The 13,949-nt window shown below is 43.1% G+C and overlaps 1 protein-coding gene across 2 annotated transcripts in view; it reads left to right on the top strand.

Moving 5' to 3' along the window:
• LOC138813312 (NACHT, LRR and PYD domains-containing protein 1-like) overlaps nucleotides 1-12,236 on the top strand; it is a 30,865-nt gene extending 18,629 nt beyond the window's left edge. Inside the window, exons 11-15 of one of the 2 annotated variants that reach the window (XM_070001703.1) lie at nucleotides 2,754-3,016; nucleotides 3,543-3,668; nucleotides 7,713-7,854; nucleotides 9,259-9,303; nucleotides 9,657-12,236. In XM_070001703.1, the coding sequence (XP_069857804.1) occupies nucleotides 2,754-3,016; nucleotides 3,543-3,668; nucleotides 7,713-7,854; nucleotides 9,259-9,303; nucleotides 9,657-9,928 (848 nt within the window). In that variant the 3' untranslated portion in view covers nucleotides 9,929-12,236. The remainder of the gene's footprint in view (nucleotides 1-2,753; nucleotides 3,017-3,542; nucleotides 3,669-7,712; nucleotides 7,855-9,258; nucleotides 9,304-9,656) is intronic. The other variant, XM_070001704.1, reaches the window with a different exon arrangement.
• The last annotated feature ends 1,713 nt before the right edge of the window (nucleotides 12,237-13,949 follow it).

The raw sequence follows: 13,949 nt of genomic DNA, 5'->3' as shown, positions 1-13,949 counted from the left end.
GAGGGTATGGAAGTTGGAGACTGTTCTTCATCCCCTACTTCCCTAAACATAATTGGAACCATATGTCTCCAAGTCATACAGTTATTTCTGCCTAGACTTACCTTGTAGTTTCCCAAATATAAAGCTATGTCCTCAGCGATAATTAGTTGAAGTTTATTCAGTGCTCTTTACATCCACAGTCTCATCAGGAAACATAGAATTCTCTCAGTACCTCCATTTTAAAATATTTTCTAATACATGTCTGTGTACAAATTAAGACCAAAGGAACTAATTAAAAATATTTAGTACCCAGAGTCAATCATCACTGAGAAACTACCACCTCCTGTCAGGCAGGGAGAAGACATAATGTTGCCAGATTACACTTAAGATCTGGAGTCACACAAAAATGGCTCAAAATGGACAATGGTCAAAATAGCCAACCACTATTTTTTCCGGTAAGAAATACAAGTTCACAGTTCCATTCCTCACAGAGAAAGTTGGGTACAATGGCTCATAACCACCATGCCAGGACACAAGAGGCTCAAGCAGGAAGATCACAAGTTCCAGTCTGAGATACATATCAAGACAATGTCTGGGGAAAAAAGTAAATATCACAAAAAAACTACAGTGTACCAGAAATGAAACCCAGCAGAAAACTGCATCATACAAATCAACCCATTAAAACTTTAGTCTCTGATATTATCAGGAATAGAACATATATATGTGTCCAAAATACACTTAAAATTGGTAAAATATGAACATGAAGCAAGAAATAGTACAAATGATAAAATAAGAACAGATGAGATTGACAGATAAAGAGATAATTACCAAGGGAATTACTGTGAAATGTAAGACTTCTCAGGGTGAGAACTTAAAAAGTGCAAAGAAGAAAAGAAAAAACAAAGGGACAGAAACAAATCAACATTATAGCAAAACTTGTCAATCCCAAGTGTTAAGCAAAGGTTACTGCCTACAGAAGGAAAGCTTACTTAGAGAGATATGTTGACTGACTCCTGAGCAGCAACAGTGGAAAGCAGAGGACAGTGGAAAGATGTCTTCATGGTCCTGAGAAATAACTGTCCATCAAGAACTGTGAATTACAAAAATACAATTATTTTGAGTTTAAAAAGATCTTTACAATATATTAAAAGCAGAGAGATTACCAAAAACAAATATGTCCTGAACAAAAGTCTTAAATATGTACCTAGAGAAAATGGAACATGAACTCCGAAGTGCAAGGTAGAATAATAAACAAAGACACTGAATCATATACAAGTGAAGCTAATGCTCATTGACTGCATAAAGCAACAGCATCGATTTCTTTAGAAAGAGTAATTTGCAAAGTGCTTCACACATAGTCTCTGTTCTCAAAGAGCTATTTATGAAGAAACATCTTAAAGGAAATATGTAGGTACTGTTTAGAGAACAAAAAGAGCCTTCTATCATTAAAATATTTATCACGTTATTTCTATATTATAACATCAATGCCTGGGATCATTGGCATTTAAATGCATGTCTAGGTGTTTGCCTATCCCAGAAATATGGGAAATGCAGCATATTTTCCAGGAAAAATCAATCAATCTGTGGTAAGGGCTGAGGCAAAAAAGTCCATGAATGATAAAATATTGCTATTGTTTATCACACATCCAAACTTGTTTCCAGCTGTCCCTTTATCTCAACTTCACCTCTCTGAACTCAAGGTCCTGGCTAGCAGCACATACTTATTCAAGTCTTAGACAACCCTGACAGACCTGCCAGGAAGTAGCAGCTTCCTAAGAGGGAGTCATGACCTCCACAATGGTGGATGCCATGGTGCTTCCCAATAGAAGAGTTTCAATGGTGGCCAGACATTTGATCAGTGGAGTCTGCCCTTGGTCACTCCATCTTCCCACAGCCCCTCCCACCTACAGTTCGCTACCTGCTTAGAGTCAAACCTGCCACCACCACTTACAGGGAGAGTCCACAGCAGCACAGGGAACCACAGGTTCTGTGTCTGTTCAGCTCCAGGGCCTGGGACTGGCTTATCTATGAGTTTGACTCAAGGCCTAAGGTGTCTGTGATAGTCCCACTCCAGAGACCAGATGGTCCACAGCATCTGAGGCCATTCTTCCTTCCCTACCATAGTCTCTATAGGCTGCTATAAGAAAATAGCATATCCTAGGTAACACTATATTTTTGCCAGTCCTGGGGCTGGGCACTGTTCTTGAGCCTCTCTGTTCTCAAAGCTAGTACTCTACCATTTGAGCCACAGCACCACTTCTGGCTTTTTCTGTTTATGTGATACTGAGGAATCCAATAAAAGGTTTCATTTATGCATGCTAGGCAAGCACTCTATCACTAAGATCTATTCCCAGCCCCTAGATAACACTATTAATACCATATGGATTTATCAAATTGTTAAAGGCTGAGATCCAAGATGGTGATGTCTGTAGATTCAGTATCTAGGAAGCATACTCCTATGCACAGGTGCTGTCAACCAGCTGCACCTTCACAGGGAATTTCCTTGGAACTCTTTCATGCGGAAATTAGTACCATTCACTAATATCTCCATGTCCTGATCACCACCCAAAGCTCTTGCCTTACCCCATTACATTGATGGGAAAAGGGGGGAAAGGTTGGGATTTCTACATGGAAATTTTAGGAGGACTCAGTCATTCAGACTATATACACTGGGTCCCAGGGAAGATCTGTGATCCTAAACCCTGGGATCTTACTGTCCCCGCCAAGCCTGATGGGACCTGAAGTGCACAACTCTCAAATCTGTTTTCTGACAGGTGAGCATGTGGACATCTCTCAGTTCAACGTGGCCCACTTTAAAGAGGAGGGGATGCTGCTGGAGAAGCCAGCCAGGGTGGAGCCACATTGTGCAGTCCTGGAGAATCCCAGCTTCTCACCAATAGGAGTTCTACTGAGGATGATTCCTGGCGCCCGGCACTTCATCCCCATCATCTGCACCACATTGCTGTACTACTACCTGAGTCCTGATGAAGTCACCTTGCACCTCTACCTGATCCCCTGTGACTGCAGCATTCAGAAGGTGACACTGACAACCAGGAGGAGTGGGACAGGGTGGGCTCACAGGAAACAGGAAACACAGCAGAAACCTGCAGCTCTCACCTGGGAAGGAGGATGGGATTCTCCCAAGCAGGAACCTGCACAAGGGTGACCAGTCCTGTTCTTTGCTTAGCCATGCTCCATGCCCCTCACACAAGGGTTCTCCCAGCTGTATTCCCTGCTCCATCATTGATATCTTGGTTACTTATTGTGGCATCTTTCCAGGAGCAAAATGCACAAGAAAGCTCCATGCCCCAGATTGTACCTTTTCCATCCTCTTCCTCCTTCTGTCAGTGACTCTATTCCCATCTAACATGGCAGAAGGCAAGGGTGGTCTCACCAATTGTCAAATTATGGAAGAAGGGGAATGAGGGTACAGAGATGTGATAGCCATTCTTCACCCAAATGAATGTACTAATGCACTGATGTGCTTGCTCTCTCTCTCCTCCTTCAAACTAGAAGCTGTGGGGCAGAAATCTCCCTAAATCATTATTCTGTACACTTCTTAGGCCATAGATGAAGAAGAAGAAAAGTTTCAATTTGTAAGAATACACAAGCCACCCCCACTGGATGCCCTGTACCTGGGTTCTCGCTATGTTGTATCTGGATCTGGGAAGATGGATATCATCCCCCAGGTGAGCAGCCAGGCATCTGTCCCTTGCTAGGATCATGGTGTGCCTGGAAAAACTTGTGGGGAAATCTCAGGCATTCCCAGGGTCTGTTGGGAAGAAATGAGGCAGGACAAAATGTGAGGAGGGTGTTGAGTTGAGTGCTACTAAATAGGAGGAAAATGGTTCACAGGAAAATTAATCACCTTCATGATTTGGAAGAAGAATTTGCTTGGGGGCACTGGCAGTGTCTGGGCTAGCAGTTGGTAATGCCTGCCAATCAGAATGCACCGTGAGCACACCTGGAGTTGAACCCACCTGGTACATTATTTGTTACAGAAGAGGAAACATGCACAGGGAATTGGAGCTTCTCAGTTAAACAATGTTTAAAAAAGTAGGAATTGTAGGATTTTTTGTCTATTGTTGGGTGAGTTTAAGTCTAAGGAAAGAGCTGAACTCTAGGTTGTGCATTTTCAGAAAGTAGGACAACTTCATATTAGAAAATCTCAACAACTTTTACCTCTTAGAAGAGTACATTGACGCAAACAGAAAGTTGTCAATGTGGCAACAGTCACTACATACAGTGGGATTTGAGGGTGAACTACCCATATCTTATGCCTGTCTCCTAACGCATGTGGAGTGGATGTGTGTCCATTCTTCAGTACAGGCTGAGCTGCATGCTCAAATCAGTCTTTACTGGCACTGAAGTGCAGTTGTGTGGCTTGCATTAATTCCTTTTTGCTTACTCTTGTCCATATCTCTCACATACACACTCTTTGACCAAAGGCTGAGGAGAGTGGACCACTAGGTTTGAATCTAAGATTTCTCCATTTTCAGCCCTGTCTGGGTTTGCTGCTCAGAATCAGAGAAGCATCATGGCACAGTGATTAGATGAACGAGGGCCAGATGAGTGGGACATGACAGAAGCTGAGCAGCAGCATCTGAGACTTGAGACAGGATGCTTCACACAACTATATCACAGGCAATGGGCAAACCGAAAGAGCTGTTAGTCGCAAGAAGTCTGGAAGCCAAGGACCCAAATCATAAAACTTTAGCAGTAAAAACATATTCGAAATCAACTGGGTCCATTAAAGAAAACAATGCCACCACCATTTTTTTTCATACCCGTCATAAACTATCCCATTTGCAACAAACGTAAGTACAGCAAGTATTGACTCTAGTGAAAATCTTCCCAAGAATAGCTGTTAGAGTTTTTCCTTAGGGTAAGATGGAGAATGACAGACCTGATGGTCAGCTAGCTTCAGAGCAGCAGCTATATTCTGGGAATGACAAGAGAATTTTGTTCTTCTTGAAATCACAAAAAGAAGCATACTACTTGTTTTTATGTTTTGTTTTATTTTGTGTTGTTGTTTTATGATGGTGCTGATCCTGGGGCTTGAAATCAGGGTCTGTGTGCTGTCCCTAAGCAATCTTTGCTCAAAGCTAGCACTCTACCACTTGAGACACAGCTCTACTTCCAATTATTTGGTGGTAAATTGGAGTTAAGTCTCTCATGTACTTTTTTGCTTCCTTCAAACCATGATTCTCAGATTTCAGCCTCCTGAATCACTAAGATTAAAGGAGTGAGCCACTTGTGCCTTGCCCATATACACATTTTTTTTGGGGGGGCCAGTCATGGGGCCTGAACTCTGGGCCTGGGCGCTGTCCCTCAGCTCTTCAGCTCAAGGCAAGCACTCTACCACCTGAGCCACAGCGCCACTTCCCGCTTTTTTCTTTTTGCTTATGTGGTGCTGAGGAATCGAACCCAGGGCCTCAGGCATGCAAGGCAAACACTCTACCACTGAGCCACCTTCCCATCCCCCCCTATACACATTTTAATGGTAAAAAAGATTCATAAAAAGCCTCTTCCTTGGTGCTGTGTATGGAGGTGGCTGTCCTCTCCTCCTGCTGGAGACATCATGGCCACCCTCAGGCCTCAGGTAAGGTCCAAGGTCATCACAAAGAGGACCAAGAAGTTCATCATCCACCAGTCAACATTAAGCGTAACTGGTAGAAACCCAGGGGCATTGACAACAGGTTGTGGAGGAGATTCAAGGGCCACATCTTGATGCCAAATATTGGTTATGGGAACAACAAGAAAACAAAGCAAATGCTGCCCTGTGGATACCGGTCCACAACTTCAAGGATCTTGAAGGGCTGCTCATGTGCAATGAGTCTTAGTGCACTGAGATTGCCCAAGAACCAAAAAGCCATCATGGAAAGAGCAGCCCAGCTGGCCATCAGAGCCACCAATCCCAATGCCAGGCTGCACAGTGAAGAAAATGGATAGCTCACATACACCTTTATTTGTGCTTAAATAAACCACAGAAACTGCAAAAAAAGATAAATGAAAGGCAAGGGTCAGGAGTAGAATAAAAGATGAGGAAGGATGTTGAAATATCAGAACACCAATCTTACCCAACATATCAGGCAGAAGCTGTCCACTTACAAAGGCTGCAGCCTGATGAAGCACAGTAACACCTAATGATGTGAAGTAGAACATGGAGGCAATGAATTGAGTAACATAGTCAGGGGGGTAAGGGAATGCACCTCTGAGATATCACTTGAATTGAGACTAAAATGCTTTTATTTTTAAAAAATGATTAAAAAAACCAACAACAGCACTTGTCCATTAGGTGATTTATAGTAGAGCTTCTCAGGATGAAAAGATGTATTCAAAAGCACCAGTACGAGAACAAGTTTGAACTTATCAGTGATAAAGAAATGAAAGGTGCTAGTGTGGAAGAGACTAGTACATATACCAAAAGATGGATTCCAAAGGAAGAGCTCACAGGGCTCATTGGTCTAATTGACCCTGGTATGCAATTTTTATTTTGTATTAAATGCAATGTTGAGTCCTTAAAAAGGTACTAAACATGATCAAACAAGACCTTCTTTACTTTTTTAAATTTGTTTTTGCCAAGGTGACATACAGAGGGGTTACAGTTTCATAAGTAAAGTAGTGATTACATTTCTTGTCTAATGTTAACCCTCATTTTTCTCCCTCTTTTCCTCCTCCCCTCCCCCACAAGTTATACAGATCATTTCCAACAGATTGTCTTGTGAGTAATACTGTTCCCCCTTTGTCCTTTGTGTCACAGTTTTGCTGTTTCCCTTCCCTTCCCTAGTTCTGCTGAACATATATACACAATACCCAGGGTGCCAAATTCAAACACAGTACTTTCTTAATGATGCACCAAGCTAGACAAGCATGGTGGTACATGTTTATAATCTCAGCACTTGGAGGCTGAGGCCAGCCTTAGCAACATAACAAAATCCAGTTCCAGAAAAACAAAGATGCCTTGACTGTCTGGAGTCTGTTTGATGAATGGACAGTTGTAGAAGTAGAGGAAAATTCAAAACACCATTGTGATATCACAGATGAAAACTGATGGTGGGTTGCCTGGACAGCAAAGACAAGCAGGAAAGTTGGTAGATTTAGGGGAATTGCAACACAAGGAATTACCCAACCCTGAAGGATGATGAGGCTTTGTAACAGGTGTCTAAACTAATTATGGAGGTAGAGGCAATAGCACAGGGCAAATTAACAGCTATTACGAGAAAAAGGAAGATTTCAAGGATGATGCTAAGAATTGAAAGTTGAATGCAAAGGAGATGCCTGTACTATTATTGAGTTTGAGAAAACTGGGAAGGAGTATCTTTGGGAGTTGTTGGAAAGCACGTGATTTGGTTTTACTGTAACTTAGGAAAGATAATGAATGTAAATTTTTGGTATATTGTAAACTAGTTGAGGGTAGGATACATTAGGAGTGAGGGTATGAGGTGGAGACAAGACATGGATTCAGTGGGAAGTTGGAAGAATCGGGCTCCTGCAACATGGTAGAGAAGGTTCTGCCTTGGGATATGTGAGCATATGATTCAACATGATACCTGATTGGACAATGTGGTGCCCAGCTGTGTCCTCATCCTTCTGATTCAGAACATGTGGTCTGAAGGTGGCTCCTGACTGCAGTGTTTATGAGGTTGATCAGCACCAAGAAGGTGGCAAAGGAGAAAGGACCTGGTAGGATGAGTACTCGCTTCTCACATGGTGACTCTCTCACTCTTTAGGAACTAGAGCTGTGCTATCGGAGCCCTGGAGTATCCCAGCTCTTCTCTGAGATCTCTGTTAGTGATCTGAACAAAGCAATCAGGCTGAAAATGGAAGAGAAGAAAAATAGGACTCTAATATGGGAGACCTTGCTGAAACCAGGTAAACCTGGAACAAGTCCATAGAGTTCAGGGTTGGAAGACACAGAGTCAGTGAGTGGGAGGGACAGGGGTGTGATGTGTATTACCATATTTAGCTGATGAGAAGACAGAACTCACTAATGCTAAAGAAAGAACCTACTAATACTAAAATAAATAGGGACCATGGCCTCCCTTATGTCTCTCCATATGTCAAGCATCTTTACATCTTCCTTCATTCTTCATTTTTAATTCTTTATTTTAATTTTTATTATCTTTAAGTAGTTGTATAAAGAAGGTCCCATTCTACAAAACAGTATATGAATGCAAGGTGTCTGACAACATTGTCGCCCATCGCTCCTAAGTCATCCCTTCTCTCACTTTTTTCTTAATTGAGATTGGGTGATTACATAGCCACCCAATCATCTATCACATTCTCTGCTGTATTTTACATATAAATCAAAGTGGACCAAGTTGGTTCAGTAAGCAGTGATAGGAAGACGCCCTCCTCCCTGCATCATGACCATCCAGGGCTCCTATCACAGTTTAGGATCCTAGTGCCCACTACCTTGTACTGCTAGGTCACGCAGAATTTAGGGGGTGTTCAAACTCTCAGGGCTTGTTCACAGGGTAACCCTGATCTCCATCATTCTCTCCTCTGCTCTTGTTTAACACTTAGTATTTGTTGTTACTGTTGCTTTTTAAATTTTTTACTTTTTATTAAAACCCTTTTGTTAGTCCTGTTTGCTAAGGTACTCTTTTTCTTGACTCTGAAATCAAATTGTAGACACACATATTAAGCATGCGAATATAGAAGATGAAACAAGGACAAGGAAGTAGCTTTCTACTAAGAATAAGGGGTCAAATAGTTTACAATGGTTAGCAAGAAACCTCATGTGTTCTTTACCTCTTCATTCTGAAATAAGATAAAATCAAGTAGATTTTAGAGATGATTTAGGAAATATTTTGGGAGGGCGGTCCGGCCATGGGGCCTGAACTCTGGGCCTGGGTGCTGTCCCTCAGCTCTTCAGCTCAAGGCTAGCGCTCTACCACTTGAGCCACAGTGCCACTTCCGGCTTTTTTTTTTGTTTATGGAGTGCTGAGGAAAAGAACCCAGGGCCTCAGGCATTCAAGGCAAGTGTTCTACCACTGAGCTACCTTCCAGCCCAATGTAGGAAATATTTCTATTGCTCATTTAGCTATCTTCTCTCCTTGTTAGTTTATGATGAAAGCCTTTGGTGTTAAGGTTCCCACTTGCACAAGGAAGCCATCTGCCTACATGATGTCTTAAGGTCCTTCCAGCCCTTACAATTCTATCAGAATTGATCTGAAACTTGCATCTCAGAGGTGGCTGGGAGTTTCAAGGTGTATCATGTGTGTCTGTAACTAACAAATCTATACAAGTTTCTTCATCTCTCTTTCCTTCCAGGAGATCTCAGATCACCAACTACTCTAGTACCTCCAGCCCCCAAAGGTCAGTAACAGATCTCAGAACACACAGGAGTCAGTAGTTTTGCCAGGTGCAGCATAAAGTCCTAGAAGGGAGAGAAGAGGGCAGAAAGGGGCTCCTCTTATCACCAGCCTTGCAGGGATGGGCTGGAGAGGTACATGCTGGGGGTGGGCAGAGTTCCACCCCATTGCTATTGCTTCTGTCCACAAAGGTCCTAGCATTCCCCACTCAGAACCTAAATTCCCCATCATGAACCTCTCCTTCCTCCTGATGAGGCAGAATGCCAGGCTGGGTGCTGGCATGAGGGAAGTAGGAATCACAAATAGAGAAAGAGGGAGACTTTCTTTGCTTATTCCCAGCTTCACCTTTATCCTCAGGTAGCCTGGCCTTGACACACTTTGTGGACAGGCATCGGAAGCAGCTTGTGGACCGAGTGACATCCGTGGACTCAGTCTTGGACCTGCTGCATGGACAGATACTGAGTGAGGAGCAGTATGAGCAGGTACGGGCTGAGGACACCAGCCCAGCCCAGATGCGGAAGCTGTTCAGCTTCAGCCGGTCCTGGAATTGGACCTGCAAAGACCAATTGTACCAAGCCCTGAATGAGACCCATCCTCACCTGATCAGGGAACTCTTGGAGAAGAGTTGAGACTCAGAGAGATCCTGAAAGCTCAGCATCTGAAATCTCAGCACTTATGTTTGAGTGCTGGTTCTTCCTGGCCTTGCTTGGGGCCTCAGTTTCTCCATCCATAGACAATTTGCCGAGTTTCCTTCCAGCTCTAGAGTTATGGATGAACCTCTGCTGGGTGTTGCATGTCCAGGGCCAGGGCTACTACACAGATGGCCTCCATAGCTCTCACAGGCCAAGAAGTAACAGCAGGTACAGGTGAGACAACAGCATCTCAAGGATGTCCAGGAGATGGCAAGATTCCTCTCAAGGCTTCTTACAAGTGTATCACCATGTTTGTTCTTTGAGTATTTCAACCTAAAATATTTAGTCAATGCCTAGAACTCGTGAAGGGCACCACTTGGATTCCAGTGAAAGGAAAAACATGCAGCTGCAGTTTGCTGATGCACAGAGCATCTGGCTCTCTGTGTTTCTCAATCAGAACAAGGAAAGAAGTGGGGGATGTGAGCCTTTGCTGCTGTCCATGCTGGACTTGGCTTTTCTATTGATTCAGTTGTGTATTTGGGATTTGGAATCGATTCTCAGATTCTCAGAAGAAGGTTGGAGAAGAAGGATGCTTGGGGATGGAATCTTAGTCTTAGTTGAGAGTTCTCCTCCTTTGGAAAGTAGTGCCATGTCCTCCATTAGGCTTAGGTAGCAGGGCCCCATGCTGTTTTATCATCCTGTGTCACTCTTGCCTGATCCCAGGACTCAACATGTGATATTATTCCTGCAGATTCACTGCTTGTCTCCTCCACACTACATAGTGGCATTTAAGGAAAGGAGCCATGAATGTCTTGCTACCACTTCCTTTTTTGTTCCTCCAACAGTACCTGTCACATGGTGGGTGTTAACTGAAACTTTGTTAATATGATGCCAGGTGCTGGTGGCTCATACCTGTAATCCTAGCTACTCAGAAGGCTAGTGTCTGAGGATTGCAGTTCAAAGCCAGCCCAGGCAGGAGAAAGTCTGTGAGACTCTTATCTCCAATAAACTACCAAAAAGCCAGAAGTTGAGTTCTGCATCAAGTGATAGAACACTAGCCTTGAGCAAAAGAATCTCAGGAATAGCACCAAGGTTCTTAGTAAGGATACACATCTCATTGTTGGTACAATGTTTTGATGTTCCCACTCTGGCTCTGACATGTTAAGTGTTGGTCCTTTTTTACTAAATGTGGGTCTTTGGAACATATATGTCTGATTTAGTCAAAACTGACCAAGGCTTAATGTGTCAGAGCCAAAGTGGAAATATCAAAACATTGTAACAACAAAGAGATGTGCACACTTTCTCAGAATAAGGGAGCATTTCCAATCTAAAGGAATGTTAAGCTAAGCCACTCCCTAACTTTAGAGTTTAACCCCTGCTGCTAGCAGTCTCATTGCATTCTGCTCAGTGCTAGCACTTTGCCTAGGAAATGTGTCTTTGCTTTCTCCTGCACTTGCTGAATACAGCTTTGCTAGGGCCTTACCATATCTATTGCATTTCTGGGCCTGAAATTCTTTCCTGTGTCACTGACCAGGGCAAAATGGCACAAGTATCCAGGGATAGGCTAGTAGTTGGGTACTAAATGACTGTCATCCATCTTTGGTGACACAACCATGATTCCAATGAATCATAACATTACAAAAGATTCAATCACGTTACAGATTCAATTAATTATTGTCTTCAACTCATGAGAGCAAAGCCTAACACACACATACTAATCCCACCCAGGATTCAAAAGCAAAAGTTGACTTTCTCTCCCTCTCTACTTAGTCACTGCCCTGGAGCCCCCACTGCACATGACAGACAGATAAACCTGGTAAGAAAATCAGAAGAGAGCCCAGTGCTCCATCTGTGGCATGGTTACTTGTGGCTGCTTCTGGCTGATTTACAGTGAGGCATTCACACACATAGAGACCAAAGAATGACATTTTTAGGAGAGGAAGAGAAAGGCTTCATGCTTATATGAATATGATCATACAAAATAATATTTATCAAAATAAACTCCAGGAAACAAAAACAAGAGCATTTTTTCCCTTTTGCTGTTTTCTTTCCGTTTTATTCTGTTTTTTTCCTTTATCTGCTTTTTGGGAGAACGGAGGCACAACAGGTGAATAAATGCAGCAGTGATATTTACTGTACACTATGTTGAAAATGAACTATACTACTTGTGACTGGGATGGGAGGGAAAACTGAGAAAGAGCAGGGGAAGGGGCAGTATTGCCCAAAATGTAATTCACTCTATCTGACCTATGCAACTGTAACTCCTCTGTACATCACCTTTATAATAACAATAAAAAATTTTTAAAAGAGAAGAAGAGCAAAGTGAAAGGATTGGTAAAACATGTACTTAGGCTAGAAAATAAGCAAAGGTAATGTTGGGCCAAAGAAAATGAGGCTACTTAAGATATTGATACCACTAAAAAGACAGCCCTGAAGCCATCCCAGGAAATGGCAAGGCTTCACCCATGGTAACCTTAAGGATATACACCCATTTGAGACTTTCCCCCAGAGAACAGAACACTGCTAGGCATCTGTGACCCCAGGCTGCTCCACATTTAGCTGTTCAGACATTCAGAAGCCACAGCAGCTGTAATCTGATGACTGACAACAGCCCCTACTGGTGGTGAACCTTGGTATTGCATATGTGAGGCTGATTTTGCAGGCATGTACGGTAAGAAGGTCATGAATGAATCTATCAAGATTTCACAAGAAACCCTGGGAGACCAGGCAGTATGTACTAGGATCAAAATCCCCATAGGGAGCCAGGTGCTAGTGACTCAGGCCTGTAATCCTAGCTAGCTACACATCAGGCTGAGATCTGAGAATTACAGTTCCAAGATGGTAAAGTCCCTGAGACTCTTATCTCTAATTAATCACCAAAAGGCCAGAAGTAGAGCTGTGGCTCAAATGGCAGAGCACTAGTCTTATGTGAAAAAAAAATTCAGTAACACTGCCCAGGCCCTGAGTTCAAACCCCAGGACTGGTACACATGTACACACACACACACATACACACACACACATACACACACACACACACACACACACACACACACACACACACATCTGTAAGGAATCTCTCTGAGAAGTTAATGCATGAAGCTGTGGATATGAAGTAAAAGATGCAATCAGGGAGACAAAAACTGATGAATCCAGGAAATATGGAACTTCTGATGAGAAAGCCAGAGGCAGCAAGAAGAGACACCCTAGCAGAGATGCTCTGTGGGCCACAGCCAACAAGACCATGTAGGGTCAGGGCTGCCCAAGCCCATTGCATCTCACTTCATGCCCCAGTTGCAAGACATGTAGCTAGAAAAGTGGATGTTTATCCTGCTGGGTCTCAGCCTTGCTGTGGTCTCATAATGCCTTTCTACCTTTGAATTCTTCATTTTGGAATGTAAGTGTGTAGTCTATATCACCTTGGGTAGGAACTCTAGGGCAGGGAGGAGCTCAGGTCTGGGTGGACCAAAGGTGGGGATAATACTAACAGTGGGGGGAGGGGATGTACATGTGTGCACATGCACATGCATATGAACTTCCTACAAGGTATAGGTTTCCACTGTGATTCCAGAGCAATGGTTCCTCAAAGAAGGGCCACATGAGGGCTACAGGCCAACCCCTAAACATCCTGTTCCAGACAAAGCAATGATACAGTGGATGGCGCAAGGAAATCTTCCCACGTGGCCAAACATGTGAATGCACAAAATACTATTCTGCCAAGGACCCCAGAGAAAACTGCACCTTAGTCTGGTCATAGAAATCATCAGGCATCAATTATTCTTTGCTCCTAGGAGAACAAACAACAAAGAACAGACAGTGTCAGAGACTAATATCAAGACAGGCTAGAGAATGACCCACAAAATCATGAGGTCAAAGAATAATGAATGTCCCCAAGCATCAACCATGGTGTTTCATTACCTAACCTATATTGACCCTCTTTCTTCCCTCCCTCCTTCTCATGACTGTCACTTGAAGGCCTCTTGAAGATGAATGCTTAGGAGTCCAAGACACATTCACAG

The sequence above is a fragment of the Dipodomys merriami genome, unplaced genomic scaffold, assembly GCF_024711535.1.
Source record: "Dipodomys merriami isolate MVZ:Mamm:240054 unplaced genomic scaffold, mDipMer1.0.p SCAF_59, whole genome shotgun sequence".
NCBI lineage: Eukaryota > Metazoa > Chordata > Mammalia > Rodentia > Heteromyidae > Dipodomys > Dipodomys merriami.
This window is presented reverse-complemented; position numbering and strand designations above follow the sequence as displayed.